Consider the following 17,317-nt stretch of genomic DNA (forward strand, 5'->3'; position numbering starts at 1 on the left):
ATAAATATCATTAATTATATAATATAATTTATTACATTTTTAACCTAGTTTGATGTACATTTTTTCTTTTTACTTTTGTATGATAAACAATTTTGGTGCCACGTGATATCCAATGTAAAATATAGATCCTGAAGCAAAAAAAAAACCAGAGAACTACTGAGCTAAAATACAGTAGTAATGTTTTATTAGAGGATATGGACAAACCTGTAAGTCTTCCCTTATGCTGTTGCGTAGACTTGTATCTTTGGCCAACATGGAGAGGTTATTCTCAATCTGTAAAATGAATACAAAATGAGCAAGCATTTATTATTTTGCAGTTCTTTTTAAAGCATTGGCCAATTCCGAGTAACTTCCCAAAGTAAATTTTTACTCATATTTGGCAGTTGTTGAGTGTTAATTTTGGACCCTGTGCATGTATGTTTCTATTACCTGCTCCTGTAGGCTGGCTGAGGGGCTGGCTGAGTGCCACTCTTCAGATTCAGGGTGGTATTCGCTGCCCTCTTCAGCGAGACGTCTGCAGCAAACCAAAGTAAAGGGAGGAGGAACCTCTCTGAGGAACGCAACAGCCTCTCGCCTAGACTTCCCATACAACTGCACGCCATTCACCTGCAAATACAATACACATTTTATTGGGAGAAAATTCACTTACAAACATAAAGAATATGTAACACTGCACTGGTTCCCAGATCAGTCAGTAGGGGTACTAAAAATATGGTCATTTATAGTTAATACAAAAATAGTCTCTGTGACATCCACTGGTCATCTTTGATTGGCATTTCATGGAGTGGGCAAGCCTGGAGCTGCTATGGCGAGTGAGGCGGCACTGTGCCATCTGCCCAAACCAGGGGGAAGCGATAGGCTCCACACATGCTTTCCCTTACACACACACACACACACACACACACACACACACACACACACACACACACACACACACACACACACGCACAAACACACACACACACACACACACACACACACACACACACACCACTGCTGCACTATTGAGCTTGCAAGCATTTAGCAAGACCAAGAAAAGTATATTAGGATACTGGTTCCACTGAAATTTGGGATTTTCATAAAAGGTTCCTCAACAAGTGCATTAGCCCCAGGATGGAACCTTGAGGTACGCCACATCTTATAAGCCACTTCCCCTGCAGCCCTGCAAATCTCCCCTACTTTAACCATCCATCCGGCCTTCGGCCGCCAGACCAGGCGGGAGGGGGGAGTTTAGAGGGAAGGGGGCAGGAAGCAAGGCCAGTGGGGAGGTTAGGGCAGGGGACAGTCATGCAGATGGCCTCGGTCAGACGCAGGAGCCCTCCTGCCAGAACATCTATGAGCCAGCAGCAGCAAGCCTTCCTGGAGGCTTGGTGCTGGCAGGATGCAAAGGTCAGTGTTATTAAGGCAACTGAGAAGAGGCTCACCAAAGCAAGCCAAAAGCAAAACTGCAGGCTGGCCAAACACTGGGAGCCCACCTAACCATAATGCCAAACAGAGAGGGTGCAGGGAAGACCCACGTCGCCAGTGTAGATGCTGGGTAATGCGCTTTAATATTACTTTACCTCCAGAAGTTCATCCTCTGGTCGAAGTAGCCCATGTTTTGCCACAGGGCCCTCAGGAGCCACTGTAGAAATGTAGTGGTGTCCATCAAAAGAATCTAGTTCCACGCCCAAGCGCATTGTGTGTATTGGGAGAAGCTGTAGAAACATAATTTCACAATTACACAAACGTTGCGGGTCACTAAAGAGTGTGGTGTAGATTAAATATATATCTTGATATTTCAATGGAGGGACAGAAAACACTCAGATTTCATCAAAAATATCTTAATTTGTCTTACAGGTTTGGAACAACATGAGGGTGAGTAATTAATGACAGAATTTTAATTTTTGGATGAACGAACCCTTTAAAAGGAATCATCATTACAACCAAACAGCCATGGTCGTACAGCTGAATTTACCTACGTACAGTACCAGTCAAAAGTTTGGAAACGTTACTATTTTTAATGTTTTTGAAAGAAGTCTCTTATGCTCATCAAGCCTGCAGTAAAAAACAAAACAAAACAAAAAAACAGTAATATTATGAAATATTATTACAATTTAAAATAATGGTTCTCTTTTTTAATATACTTTAAAATGTAATTTATTTTTGTGATGCAAAGCTGAATTTTCATCAGCAAGTACTCCAGTCTTTGGTGTCTTATGATCCTTCAGAAATCATTCTAATATGCTGATTTATGATCAATGTTGGAAACAGTTGTGCTGCTTACTATTTTTTTTTATAACCTGAGATACTTTTTTCAGGATTATTTGATGAATAAAAAGTTAAAAAGAACTGTATTTATTTAGAATAGAAATCTTTTGTAACAATATACACTACCGTTCAAAAGTTTGGGAACAATAACTATTTTTTTTTAAAGAAATTAGTACTTAAATTCAACAAGGATGCGTTAAATTGATAAAAGGTGATGGTAACGATTTATATTGTTAGAAATGTTTTTATTTTGAATAAATGCTGTTTTTATGAATAAATGCTGTTAACGTTTTACTCATCAATGAATCCTGAAAAAAGTATTCCAAAAAAATATATTAAACAGCACAACTGTTTCCATCATTGATAATAACTGAGTATCAAATCATCATATTAGAATGATTTCTGAAGGATCATAAGACACCAAAGACTGGAGTACTTGCTGATGAAAATTCAGCTTTGCATCACAAAAATAAATTACATTTTAAAATATATTAAAAAAAGAGAACCATTATTTTAAATTGTAATAATATTTCATAATATTACTGTTTTTTGTTTTTTTTTACTGCAGGCTTGATGAGCATAAGAGACTTCTTTCAAAAACATTAAAAATAGTAATGTTTCCAAACTTTTGACTGGTACTGTATATTTTACTAAAACATAAAATATTAAAAGCAAGGTGAGGACTTCAACAGACCTTTTTGTGTGATCATGCATACAAATTGTTCAGGGTTATGAACAGATCCATTGAAACAAATTGATTAATGGAAATGAATTGAACTTAACTTGTGAGGAGCTAAAAAAAAAAAAGAAATCTAATATTGTAATGCTCTCATGCTTGCAAGTCATGAGACAAAGAAGGATTGTGTGCGACTAACTTGCCTCCATCTCCACTATATATTATGAATATTTGATAGATCGCCCAGCCCTACTATAGTGCTGAATGAACAAATGAATGAATCATAAATTGTGACTGCTGTTTCCACGTTACCTTGGAGTACTTCTGTAGCTCAATATCATCTTCTATGACAGGGTCAAGCTGTACAACCTGTAAAAAATAAAACAGAATGCATATAAAACAGCATAACAAATAAATGTATATATCTATATATAAACAACAACTCCATAGTGGTAACCTGTTGCGGTCAACACACTCCCTTTATGGTAAATAAACCCAAACAACAATATGTCAGCACATGAACTCAAATCCAGTAGGAGTCAACTGAGGCAATCTACGGCCAGATTTAGCTGGTCGATCGAACATCTCTTATCACAGCATGCGTAAGTGCCGGCGGTTCTTGCTGATGTGCAGTTTGCTTCATGTTTAATTGAGAGCCGCACTTAGCATCTGTTAACATTACTTCCCCTTCGCTTTTGCTTACCATAACATCGTAATGCGGACCAAGCGCCTGCTCCCATTTAGCACGAAGCTCCATCTCCGTCAGCGGGGCCGGCTCTTGCACTACAACACACACAATAATGAGAGCAGCGTTTAAAGTCAATTACCGCCATTTGGGTGCCCACTGTCCGTGACAGAGTGAGTGGAAACGTATGACATTAATGTCAGGTGCCGCATACTAGCATGGGATTGATGTCAGGTTGACGGATGAATATAATCAGAGGGCTGAGAGTGCGCCGAGGGCAAGAGTTGAGAGAGGAGTCAGCAGTGATACTGCAGAAAACGACAACGGGACGCCAGGGAACAATATCGGCTGAAAGCCCAAAGGGCAATGGAGACAAGTAAATGGGTGGAACAGCTATTATGAGCACTTGTGACCCTTAACTATGATATGGGGTGAGTGTAGTGTGGGATTTCAGAGAAAATGTGCTCTCGGTAAGAAAACAAAGATGTTCTTCTGTAGTCTAAGCTGTAAATTTACCAGGTACTACTTGCCATGAATCAGGTACAATTTGGTGTCCCACTTTATATATATATATATATATATATATATATATATATATATATATATATATATATATATATATATATATATATATATATATATATATATATATATATATATATATATATATATATATATATATATATATATATATATATATATATATATATATAAAAAAAAATAATAGACACAAATCCCATGTTTTTTTGTTTTTTTTTTGTGAGACCTATTAAATATGTTGATAAAACTTAGCTAAGATGAAAAGTAGCTAGTTTCAAAAGCATCAATTACCAGTATAACACCTTAAAATGTTGATTTTGGCCTGTTGTTAATCTTTTTAGTTGTATGCTACAGATTAAAAGACATACATCATAAAGACTAATATTCAATATCATAACTGATATTCATTTCATCAAAGTAAAAAAATAATGCTTTAAAATGATTACATTTTAATTACCAAAAACATATTTAGCTGTAATTTAAACAATGAATGAATGAATGAATGAATGAATGAGAAATATATGTGTATGTGTATATATATATATAAACACATACATACATATATACATATATATATATACACACTATCGTTCAAATGGTTTGGGTCTGTAAGATTTATTAATGTTTTTGAAAGTCTCTTATGCTCACCAAGGCCGCACTTATTAGATCAAAAACAGTTATAATGTGAAATATATTTTTGTAGCCACTGTTTTCTATTTGAATATATTTTTTAAAATGTAATTTATTCTGTGATGGCAAATCTACACTTTCAGCATCATTAATCCAGTCTTCAGTGTCACATGATCCTTCAGAAATCATTATAATGTTGATTTGGTGCTCAAGAAACATTTCTTATCATCATTAATGTTGAAAATAGTTTTTGCTGCTTTTTAAGATTCTTTAAAGAATGAAAAAAAATAAAAAAACGCGTTTATTTGAATTACAAATCTTTCGTAAATATAAAAATTGATTTGTCACTTTTGATCAATTTGATGCACCCTTGCTGAATAAAAATATAAATTTCTTGTTTAAAAAAAAAAATTGAACCGACCCCAAACTTGATATTTTGTTAAATAACAAAAATGGAAAGCCTCATATAAAATGTGTGAAAAATAAGCTCCTTTTACTGGCCACTTGTATAAAAAGCAAAAAAAAAAAAAAAATGCTTGTTACATTAAAACGTAAAGTCAGTGAGTGAGTGAGAGCAATGGATGCAGACCTGATTAAATTAGCATTTCTAACGCCTCACTTGCAACACCATTCATCACAAATGTTTGAGTACATTAATACAGCAATGCATCGCTTCTACACGTGGGACGTCAAACCCCAGCCAACATCTGCAGCCCAGGTGCGGCACAATGGAAAATATGGAGAACAGGGGAAATGTTGATCACGCCAATGGCTTGTTATGTTTATGTATCAGGAAAAACTCTGCTGACACCGAGAAAGAATGTCCACCGCCTATCCAAACGTCACTCAACATTCAATAGAGGGCATCACATGGGAAAAGTTACTACAGACCCACAAAAGTTGAGTAAATGAGGTTTTACATAGTACTTCCTATGGTTTTTAACTGCTGTGGGCATTTCTGGAGCAACTGTGGACTATAATTATACCAACATGGACCGACTGTCAACCGTCTCTGCGATTGAGCGTTCTTCTGTGTCAACGTTCGAATGATTTTAATGGGTCGAAACTGCTGGTGTGACAGAACTTGGAAAAAGTGCAGAAAACCCGGCAGCAACTAGTCCGTGTTGTCCGCGTTTTTTTTTTTAATAGTAGGGCTGAAACACATCTGTTTCCAGAGATTTTCAACTTTACAGGACACAAAAGAAACACATTTAATGGCACTTCCAGGGTAGTTATCTTTAAAATCGAAGGGTGAAATTTAGCGAAACCTCTCAGTTCACTCTTATCAAATGACACATCAATGTACCAAAACAGTCGAGCACTATCCATAAAGAAAATATTTAAACATCTACATGGCAGTACAATTTGAAGACCACAGGGGAAAAAAAAGTTTGAGGTGAAAGCATGATTAAAGCGGTGTGTGTTTTGACTTGAGGGCGGCTATCATTTTACACGTGCTATGATTCCAGCTTTGGGAAATGAGTCCCTGACAACCAATCATTGTTATCCCGGGCATGCATTGGCCCAGTGCAACAGAACGCTTTATTTAGGAGTTTGGCAGGTACCGGGTCTTGTCCGGATTAATTAGGGCAGAATGTAACTAGAGCTCCGGGCTGCTTCGGCCTCAGCCAAGGCCTGCTCTTCCGCTTCCAGTACGCCTATCGCCATATTTATATCTGCCGACTAACAAGGCTGAAACAATGCCTGCTAAGCTCAGTGTATAAGCTGGCCTGAATCTGACCCCCATCCGGAGGGGAGCGCAGCCGGACCGGATTCCTCAGTCTAAAGCCCAAAGCATACTTAGTTTTTTTAGAATACTGTGTACGTGACGTAAAATCCTATATAGAGTTATAGTCAGAACATAACTTTTTTGGTCTGGTTCTCAAGGGAGCACCTGGAGATGCTGCTGGGTACTCACTTTACGCGGCACACTTATCCTACAAGCTGTCGTCATCAATTTCCTCCTGACTGCTCTCCATACAATCTTTTTTTCTCTCGAATATGGTAGATGATTTTTGATTTATTTTGATTTATAAATATACTGACACACATCCGGTTTCTTTCCCAACTGTTCACTTTTGACATAACTGAGAGAATACTTGTCGAGACGGGGATTTTGACATAATCGTGTATGTGTTCGTTCAAGTGCAAGTAAAAAGGAATCAATTCGGAAATTGTGCGCTGTCTGAAACACGCCTCTCTCTCTCTCTCTCTCTCTCTCTCTCTCTCTCTCTCTCTCTCTCTCTCTCTCTCTCTCTCTAACACAGATAACAGCTCGAGAGTCCCGATTTTCGCCTCTTCTTCCGTGTTTAAAATCGTTTGAATGTGTAAATTGGCGAGACAAAACACATCCAAATGATAAACTTTCACTCTATGATGGTTAAACTTAGCAGTTAATCCGCGAATCATGCATGCCGAACCGTGGGGCCTGGTCCGTACGGATCACGGATCAACTGCGATCCGTTGCGCACCTAATAATTAATGAACACACTTGTAATCATGATTGCTATCTTACCAGAGATGGAGAAAAATCCTACTCCAGTAAGTAAACGTGTCCAACTGGTGAGCATTGTTTATTTTTACCACGCATGCGCACCATTTATGTGCAGCCCTAGTTATTGTCATCTTAGGTCCTGTTCTTGGTGTGAACAGCCCTTTAATTAGTGCATGAGCACCCAACATTTCAGTGTAAACCACTAAGCCAATCAGAACAAAGTTAAGGATGTCTTTACGAGAGCGGAACGACTGCTGTCAGGCTGGTTTTATATCATTTGCCATCTGCGATACCGCCCAATATTGTTGAGCACCTGTATGTGTGTGAACGGACTCACTCTTCTCCTGCAGCTGTTGTTTGAACCCAGTCAGAGCAGGGTCCATCGACTCCACCACAGAGCCCCTCTGATCCGCACGCGCCTTGATCTCAGACGATCTCTTCAGAGACACACGAGACGACTCTCTCTGGACTGTGTACGCACAGACATGGAAGTATATAAACATGTACATTTAATTCTGAATCATATTTGTAACCAGACTATAACAGCAATTTATAAAAATTCAAATGCATATAAAAAATATCAAATTGTAAAGTCAATCCAAGACAACTGAACATCATAAAACCAGTCAGATTTGACAAGGCTAAAGCAATAATGTTAGGTAGGCCTAAAGTTTTATTTTTACAGTAATAAAAGCTCTTTGATGGAAACTCAAACACTCTCACACATGTCAACAGCATGTCTGTCCTGAGCACCATGGGCAGATTTTTCCTGTATCCTGTTCATGAGACGAGCTCCCATATAACTATTTTACAGGCGTTTACCACACAGGCTTGTGGTTTTCCTGATTAAACATTGTGCAAAATAACCTGTGGAAGATATTTGGACTCGTGGTGCTGTAAGAGTCAAGAAGGCATGACATTTAAAGAGCTCAATACTTTTTGTAATTTATGAGTGTGTGTGTGTGTGTGTGTGTGTGTGTGTGTGTGTGTGTGTGTGTGTGTGTTTGACAGCCCAGTAATTACAAATATTATTTATTTTCTTTACTTTAGGAATGAAATGAATCATTTATAAAAATTTAAATAAACATTTAATAAATTTTTATAATTAATATTCTAAATCTCTAATATATATTAAATATACATTTAATATAAAATTGAATATTCATTTTTATTTGTACATTTTTTAAAGAAACTGATAATGTAGGGAAAGTTTTATTATTATTGAATTTATGTAGATTTAAATAAAAATGTCCTGTTTTGATGCAATTTGAAAGCCTAATAATTTAACATTATTTCTTAAAAATTAACGGAATGCATAAAAGTGAAATTTAAATATTAAATATAAATATTTGTGTTTGAATTTGCTGTTTTGATGCAATCTGAAACTCCAATAACTTTACATATTATTTGTTTTCTTATAAATGAACAGAACGTGTTAAAATTGAATTTAAATATTTAATATTAAACTTTAAATATAATAGAAATATTTGTTTGAACTTACAGTTTTGATGCAGTTTGAAAGGCCAATAATTTCACATATTATTTGTTTTGTATGTGTTACAATTAAATGTAAAATTTGATAAAATAATTAACTTTTTTTTTTTTTTTTTTGATGTACAGATCTGATCCAAATTCCAAACATGTCACTTTACCTTTATCTAGCGATTTCTCTACGCCCGTTCTCTTGGGTGAGATGATCTTCCTAATGAGGGTAAGGTGTACGATATCGCCTGTCCGCTTCATTACCTCCAGGACTTCCTGGTTGGTGAATCCCTGAAGGTTCACGCCATCCAACTGTGCACACAGACACAAAGACAATCAAGAAGTCACTGTAGGCCCAGCTAACCGGGCTCTCCAATTCGCCTCACCGGGACTGATTAGCCTAGCGTGAGGCTGGGGAGAGCATGACAGCTGACCACGTCTACGCTCAAACCCGCTCTTATTAAACTGTGAATCGATGCAAGATGAAAGAGACGTCTCGCTTAGTTGGCGTCCTGTTCTGTCAGAGCGCTCGTATGGACACGGGGCTAATTAAGGTAGAGCTCATTAAAAAGTGATTAAGAACCCACTGCTATTATCCTGTCGTGGACATGGATTTTCCCGCTCTGCTCAGCGGCGCTGCCTGGAACCACGTTCTTCACGAAGACCCCCACTGCATCTGACATGCAACAGAGACGAGAGATGCGAGTAAATAATAATTAACAGCAAACTGATTAGTAGAAAAAAAAAACAAGGCAAAATATGTTTCTTACCCTCAGTGGTCAAAGCGTTGTATCCGATTATAGAGATCCCAAGGCTCTGGCCCTCCTTCTTTTTTAACGCAACTTCGTGGATTTCGTAGCCCTCCAAATTCGGCTGCATAAATAACAGATCAGATACTTACACTTGTGTGTAGAAACAGTTTATAAACATTGTACATTTATGAGGTGAATCTTATGAAAACATGTTCAGCCATATTTGTACCCGCTCTTTCAATATGTTTGTTTTTCCAATCTAATGGGAATCTATCCATCGGGAATCTTATCCATCCATCCATCCATCCATCCATCCAATCTACCAAGTCACGTTTATTTATATAGCACTTTTTACAATATAGATTGTTTCAAAGCAGCTTTACAGAGATGACAGGAAAATAAAGATCTAGAAAAAAATAGTGTCATAGTACAGCTTAAGCAAGTTCAGTGATGTTTCATTTCTGTTGTAAAAAAGTTATTAATTTAGTTCATTTATATACATAGCCGCTTTGGAGAAAACCGTGATGTCATCGTCCAGCTCAGTTCAGTTCTTATATAATGGTGTCAATGGAGGCAGATCAATAATATTGTTGAATATTAAGTGTCTAAGCAAGCCAAAAGCCAAAGGCGACAGTGGCAAGGAACCAAAACTCCATCAGGTGACAGAATAGAGAATAAAACCTTTAAAAAATATTTTTCTATCTATCCATCCATCCATCATCTTTTTTTTGCACTAACATTATTTTCATTTAAAAAAAAGCATTTATTATGAAATATTTAAATTGTATTTTATTTGCATTACAGCAATAAGAATGTAGGTGAAAAGATGCTAAACTGATAATAAAAAAAATGGCGTGATAAAAAAAAGTTCAAAACATTATCATTATTTTTAAATATATTGGTTATGGGGTAAAGTCTAATATTCAATATTAAAAGATTTAGTATAAAGATTGGTATTATGTGACATTGCACGGTAAAGCTAATCATCATAATAACAATCAATCAACCCTTCACTGAGTAATTTTAAAGCTGGTGTAGTCGTACCGCTTTGCTGCCCCTGCGGGCTGGCACGGGTGGTGGAGGTGGCAGGGAGGTGATGGGAGCTGTGGCAGGGGCAGGTGGAGGTGGAGGCTGGGCTTCCTCCAGCGGGTCTCGTGCGATCAGCATCCGCACATGGCTACCGCAGGACTGCAGCACCTTCACCACCTGCTCACTGGCCAGACCCCGAGTGTGCGTCTCACCGATCCGCAGGATGTAGTCCCCTGTTCTCAGCCTCCCGTCCTGGGAGGGGTAAATGAGAGAATGGAGGAGGAAGTTGAAGTCATCATACATGAGGTGAATCAATCCATCCATACATCCATCCAAAAAAAAAAAAAAAAACTGAGTGCACCCCCTCCCCAAATTACTATCATATAAAAAAGACAATAGAGTAAAGCATTCAGATTGTAATTCCCATTATCGCAAAACCCCAAAACTACACCTTAGACTCTACAGTTAGCATGCTAAATGTTAAAGTTCATGGTAGTAAAGTTACCGGTAAAAAAACTCGACTGAAATGAGGTGGCGGGACTTTAAGAGAGCTGTGCATGAACAGATTCCCACAAAACTATTTGAACTGAAGCAACTTGTAAAGAAGAGCAGGACAACGATGTGAGAAACTGATTAAGTCTTACAGAAAATTATTACTTCAAGTTATTGCTGCTAAAGGTGGTTCTCCAGGCAATTGAATCATTGGGTGTACTTAGTTTGTCACTCATTGCTGGTCCATTTTGGCCTTATTTGTGTTAAATAAATAATGACACAGTGTAATATGTCATGTGTTGTTCTTGACCTTAATTTAAGACCTACAAATTACCAGACGATTTTTTATTGTCCTAATACGTAAAACCATAGAACTCAATCAGGGTGTACTTTCTATTTCACACGACTGTATATTGTTAATAATAATAATACATTTTAGAAATAATTAGGGCTGTCAAACGATTAATCGCATCCAAAATAAAAGTTTGTGTTTACATAATATATGTGTGTGTATGGAGTATAATTATTTTCTATATATAAATACACACACATGCATGTATATATTTAAGAAATATTTGCATGTATATACTGTGTATATATATTTATATTATATATAAATATTTTATATATAAATAACACATTTTTCTTAAATATATATGCATGCGTGTGTATTTATATATAGAAAATAATTATACTCCATACACACACATATATTATGTAAACACAAACTTTTATTTTGGATGTGATTAATCGCGATTAATCATTTAACAGCCCTAAAAATAATATATAAAATTATAATATATCAAATTAAATGTCTCTATATTTCAATTTAATTAAAATTTAATTATATTAAACTAAATTGTACCTAAATGTTTAATAATATAATGTTTAACAAAGTAATATTTACAGTTTTAACTGTGTATTATATCGAAATACTACCACCCATATGACACATGTATGTTTATATTTTATACAACTTGATCGATACCAGCACAGACATAAACCCATTTTACCAGTTAACAATTGCAGTCGATGTTATCAAGTCATTTTCACCGCCTCCAAAGTATAATTTACCTCCCAAACGCAGGCCTGAGCCAAATCTCACATTTACAACCTAATTTGTTTCAATCATCCACAGGTGCAGGAGCCAAAAGTCTAACATCCACAATAACCGTGTCACTCTTACGTGGCCTTTCCTAACGGCCCTTTCCGGTCCGCTTGAGCTGTGAGACGTATTCTTCTTTCTAGGACTCTGGCAGACGGGCCAAATGAACGGCGAGAGGAAGGGGAGGACTAAAGAGTGATTACACAAAGCGCGGAGAGGAGAACAGCCGTCTTTGTGAAGCGCGAGACATGAAAGGCGTTTGATACATCAACTTGTTCAGGGAAAATCTCGGCAGCTTGTTCCTGCCACTGTGCTGGGGACAGCGGGGGTGCATTGAAGCCCACCGCAGCCATTAAAGGTTGAAATGGGAAACGCCAGGGATAACAAAGCCCTGATTTTGACAGCTTTTTTGGAGCATAAGATCCACTGATGTGTGAAATGCAAGCAATGTGCCTTTTGAACAAGAAGGGGTTTGTTGCCTGAGCTGTGGACACTGGGTGGGAGAGAAGAGGAGGTGTGTGTATATGTGTGTGTGAGAGTGTGTGTGTGTGAAGGGTCTAAACCAGGACAGGTTGTTTTCCAGTCTCTGTCCCTCCTGGCTAAGCATTGAAGAGAGTAAAGCTGACATCAGTAGGTGTGTATTGAACAATCTGCTTTTCAAGTTCCCACTTCAAAGGTTTTATAGAAGAAACGGACAGAAAAAAAAAGTCTTCTAAATGGAATTACTGCAAACACATACTGTACGCATCCTACCTTAAAAGTTTCACTTTTGTATCGTGTAACTGTTCCCCTAATGTTGACATTTAGTTAAACATTTATAACATACCAAACTGACAAAGAAAAGACACTGTTCAGGGTTTTGCCTTCAGAACTGCCCTAATTCTTCATGGCATGCTGGAAACATATTGGCATGATAGCATCACACAGTTGCTGCAGATTTGTCGGCTGCACATCCATGATGTGAATCTCCCGTTCCAGCACATCCCAAAGGTGCTCTATTGGATTGAGATCTGATGACTGTGGAGGACATTTGAGTAAGGTCAAAGTCCCTTTCAAGAAAAGTCTGTTCAATCAGCGGCCATATTTGCAATGCCTTCGAAAAGCTATTTTGAATGGCGAAATCCTGAAATCTAAAAAACTGCTTGCCGAACTCACAATTAAATAACATATTTCAAATCAACAACAAAATCTGACATGAATTGTCCCTAAAATGTTGTTTTTTTATGCTCAAATAGCGTTAAAAAAAATATTATTTTTCAGGCTAGACCAGCCAATGCGCACGTGCAGTCCTAAGCACGAGTTTCAGGTTTCTATGGGAACCGGAGCTTCGAACGGCAGCTGCAATGAAGCAATGACTTTACCAATCAGCAATTGGCTCTTTTACTTAGAAGGCAGGACGTTTTTCACAATATTGCGAGTTGCAGTTTCTCCCATTAATATGTAATAGGAGTGAACAGTCTTTCTATATCTATAGTCTTTGATATGGTGAACTCATTGTCACAATCAAGAAACCATGATTTGAGCTTTGTAACATGGTAAATTATCCTGCTGGACTTAACCATCAGAAGATGGGTCCACTGTGGTCATTAAGGGATAGACATGGTCAGCAACAATACTGTGGGCTACTACAGTAGGCTTTTAAAAACTTTTAAAAACAATGCTCAGTTGGTACTAAGTGTGCCAAGAAAATATATCCCCCACACCATTACACCAGCAGCAGCCTGAACTTTTGATACTAGGCAGGATGGATCCATGCTTTCATGTTGTTTACACCAAAATCTGACCCGACCATCTGAATGTTGCAGCAGATATTGAGACTCATCAGAACAGGCAACCTTTTTCCAATCTTCTACAGTCCAATTTTGGTGAGCCAGGGCACATTGTAGCCTCAGTTTCCTGTTCTTATCTGACAGGAGTGACACCGGTGTGTCTTCTGCTGCTGTAGCTCGTCTGCTTCAAAGTTGGACGTCCAGTTTGTTTAGAGATGCTCTTCTGCAGATCTCGGTTGTAATGAGTGGTTATTTGAGTTACTGTTGCCTTTCTATCAGCTTGAACCAGTCCGGCCATTCTCCTCTGGCATCAACAAGGCATTTTCGCCCACAGAACTGCCGCTCACTGGATATTTTCTCTATTCCTGGCCATTCTCTCTAAACCCTAGAGATGGCTGGGTGTGAAAATCCCAGTAGATCAGCAGTTTCTGAAATACTCAGACCAGCTCGTCTAGCACCAACAACCACGCCACATTCAAAATCAATTAAATCACCTTTCTTCCCCATTCTGAAGCTCAGTTTGAAATTCTTCAGCAGATCGGACAACATGCCCAAATGCACTGAGTTGCTGCCATGTGATTGGCTGATTAGATATTTGCGTCAACATGCAGTTGGAACAGATGTTAATAAAGTGGCCAGCAAATGTGTGTGAGTAAATAGGATTCCTTGGCAAAAATACAAAAGGATTCAAAGGAATAATTTTTAACACAGATTAATGAACATTTCTGAAAGTATTGTTTCACCGAAAACTGATTTGCACTGATTCAGTCAATTTTGTTAAATCATTCACCATGATTTTTTCAGTCACATCCAAAAGTTAAAACAATTCAGTAAAATTCATGAACAAATTGTTCAGAGAAAGAGAGAATTTTTTTGTCTGTGAGACTGATTTACAACCAATTCATGCTGCTCTGCACAATTAGTTCATGAATCAAACTAAGATTAAATCAAAAGAATGAGTTGTTGTAAGTAAGTTGTTGGCTCAGTCCGGTTTTGTAAATTAGTTCACCTGATTCATTAAAAATAGTTGACTCAACACAACGATTGATTCACAAATCAGACATTGCTATTCTAAAAAAGAACATTCTTAGCATTAATCAACATGATTTATTCATGACCAAAAGAGGGTTCAATGAGTCAATGAGACCCATTCAGTTTGATGTAATGGCAGTTCAGTCTCATTTCTAAGATCTGAGGGGGGAAAAATGAACAGTGCAATGAATCAATAAGTGGTTGGATCAGTCTGCATCATGAACAAATCGTTCAGGCCAGTTTTGTGAATCATCTTTTGGAAACTGAACTTAATGCCTTAATTTAAAAAATTAGGAAAAATCCAACCTTTAAGGACACCAATTTTCTTTGTGAATGAATAATGTATCGTAAATAAATAAATGTTCTTCCTTAAAATACAGGGTGCATAAGTTTGGACACCCCTATGTTAAATTCCCATAGAGGCAGGCAGATTTTTATTTTTAAGTATTCTTTTTTTTTTTTTTTTTTAGGATACTATGCATCCTGATAAAGTTCCCTTGGCCTTTGGAATTAAAATAGCCCCACATCATCACATAGCCTTCACCATACCTAGAGATTGGCATGGGGTACTTTCCATAAGATCATCTCTCAATGCAAATCAAACTAGCTTTTAGGCTAACTGAAATAAAACCATGCCAATCTCTAGGTATGGTGAAGGCTATGTGATGATGTGGGGCTATTTTAATTCCAAAGGCCAAGGGAACTTTATCAGGATGCATAGTATCCTAAAAAAAAAAAAAAAAAAAAAAAAAATACTTAAAAATAAAAATCTGCCTGCCTCTATGGGAATTTAACATAGGGGTGTCCAAACTTATGCACCCTGTATTTTAAGGAAGAACATTTATTTATTTACGATACATTATTCATTCACAAAGAAAATTGGTGTCCTTAAAGGTTGGATTTTTCCTAATTTTTTAAATTAAGGCATTAAGTTCAGTTTCCAAAATATGATTTTTTATTCCTCTTTTTATTCAATTTTAGTATGGGTGTCTAAACTTATGCATAGCACTGTATATTAACACAACTGGTTCAGAAATTACCCATAATTTTCCCCAAAGTGCATTGAATAAACACGTAGGATGCGCAAAGACAAACCTTATGGGCCACACTGTCTGGCACCACGGTCCTGACCACCATTCCGGTTCCCTTGGCTCCAACAATACCAAATCCCAGGCCGGTTCCATCGTTCACCAGCTCGATCTCCTCCACTTGTCCCCACTGATCCTGCAAAGACACACACAGGGGACAGTCTTCAATCCATTGTCTTGTCTGACACATTTAGAGGTCAGTGAGCATCAGTCATAATTTACTTTGAGCCACAAAACCGTCTACTTAAAGAATAAAGACCCATTCAATCACCTTTGATTGTCCAAATATGGAGCGATTGCCGACCCAAGACCTGTGACTCCATCCTGCGGCGGAGTCGTAATAGGGCACAAAATGCTAATGAACGTGTTAACGGTGTGATCCTGCAGTGGCTGATCAATGTCAGGGTCAGGAAAGCCCACGAGAGTCTTTGTGATCTCACGTCAGCCGTGCTCCTAATCACCCAAGTCTCCTTGGGCTCATATAAAGGACCTGCAATCAGTACATTTCTGTTCTCTTATTACCAGGCCGTTATCTGCCGTCTGACTACCTCTGCAATTTTCTCACTATCTAATGAAACCCCTCCTCTGCCGTTCGCTCAGTCGCTCTTCGAAACAAAGCTTTAGACTAGCGTTCATCCTGCAGTGAGGAGAAAAAAACCATTTCGGAGATAAGAAGTCCCTTTCTGACTTTTCAGAGACTTGAACTCACTCTGGTTAAAATTCACCTCTTTTAAAGTTCAGTGGAGAATGGTTTGGAGGAAGGTGAACAAGAAAACAAGTCTGACTGAATTTGCTTTCTTTACACACATTAATTCAGGGGAAAAAATATTACATAAGCTTTGCTCAGAACACACCTGGCAATTTCCTAGTAAGTCTATTGCAGGATTAAAACAGCAAATTTTAATATGTTCCAAGTCAAGTCACCTTCATTTGTATAGCAATTTTAACAATACAGATTGTTTCAAAGCAGCTTTACAGTGATAATAGGAAATAAAAAAAAACAGAGATTGTTTTGGCTTTACAGCAGCTATAGAATAATGTTATTGTCCAGCTAAAGTTAGTTTTGATTGATTCACTTCTGTTGCAAAGATCATTAGTTATTAACTTAGGGGCCGCTTACATGACACCGGTTCTAACAGAAAACCCTTAAAGCGCTCCAGCCCGCTAATCCGCACAACAACAGTGCCTGGCGGCTTGAGAACGCAAACCTGGAAAGAGATTCCAAGGTGCAAGCGTTGAAAAACTTTGAAAAACGTTATCAAACTGACAGAGTATGTCTGCTTCCCGGACAAT

The 17,317-nt window shown here is 37.6% G+C and overlaps 1 protein-coding gene across 8 annotated transcripts in view; it reads right to left on the reverse strand.

Moving 5' to 3' along the window:
• patj (PATJ crumbs cell polarity complex component) overlaps positions 1-17,317 on the reverse strand; it is a 107,676-nt gene that overhangs the window by 77,419 nt on the left and 12,940 nt on the right. For all 8 annotated transcript variants that reach the window (XM_081385571.1, XM_081385565.1, XM_081385570.1 and 5 more), the window contains 11 exons: positions 16,032-16,160; positions 10,554-10,790; positions 9,528-9,630; positions 9,345-9,433; positions 8,928-9,069; positions 7,613-7,744; positions 3,630-3,709; positions 3,239-3,295; positions 1,563-1,697; positions 430-606; positions 205-273 (listed from right to left, as the gene is read on the reverse strand). In XM_081385571.1, coding sequence (XP_081241697.1) covers positions 205-273; positions 430-606; positions 1,563-1,697; positions 3,239-3,295; positions 3,630-3,709; positions 7,613-7,744; positions 8,928-9,069; positions 9,345-9,433; positions 9,528-9,630; positions 10,554-10,790; positions 16,032-16,160 — 1,350 coding nt within the window. The remainder of the gene's footprint in view (positions 1-204; positions 274-429; positions 607-1,562; positions 1,698-3,238; positions 3,296-3,629; positions 3,710-7,612; positions 7,745-8,927; positions 9,070-9,344; positions 9,434-9,527; positions 9,631-10,553; positions 10,791-16,031; positions 16,161-17,317) is intronic.

Source organism: Scardinius erythrophthalmus (assembly GCF_964197995.2).
Source record: "Scardinius erythrophthalmus genome assembly, chromosome: 14".
Lineage (NCBI taxonomy): Eukaryota > Metazoa > Chordata > Actinopteri > Cypriniformes > Leuciscidae > Scardinius > Scardinius erythrophthalmus.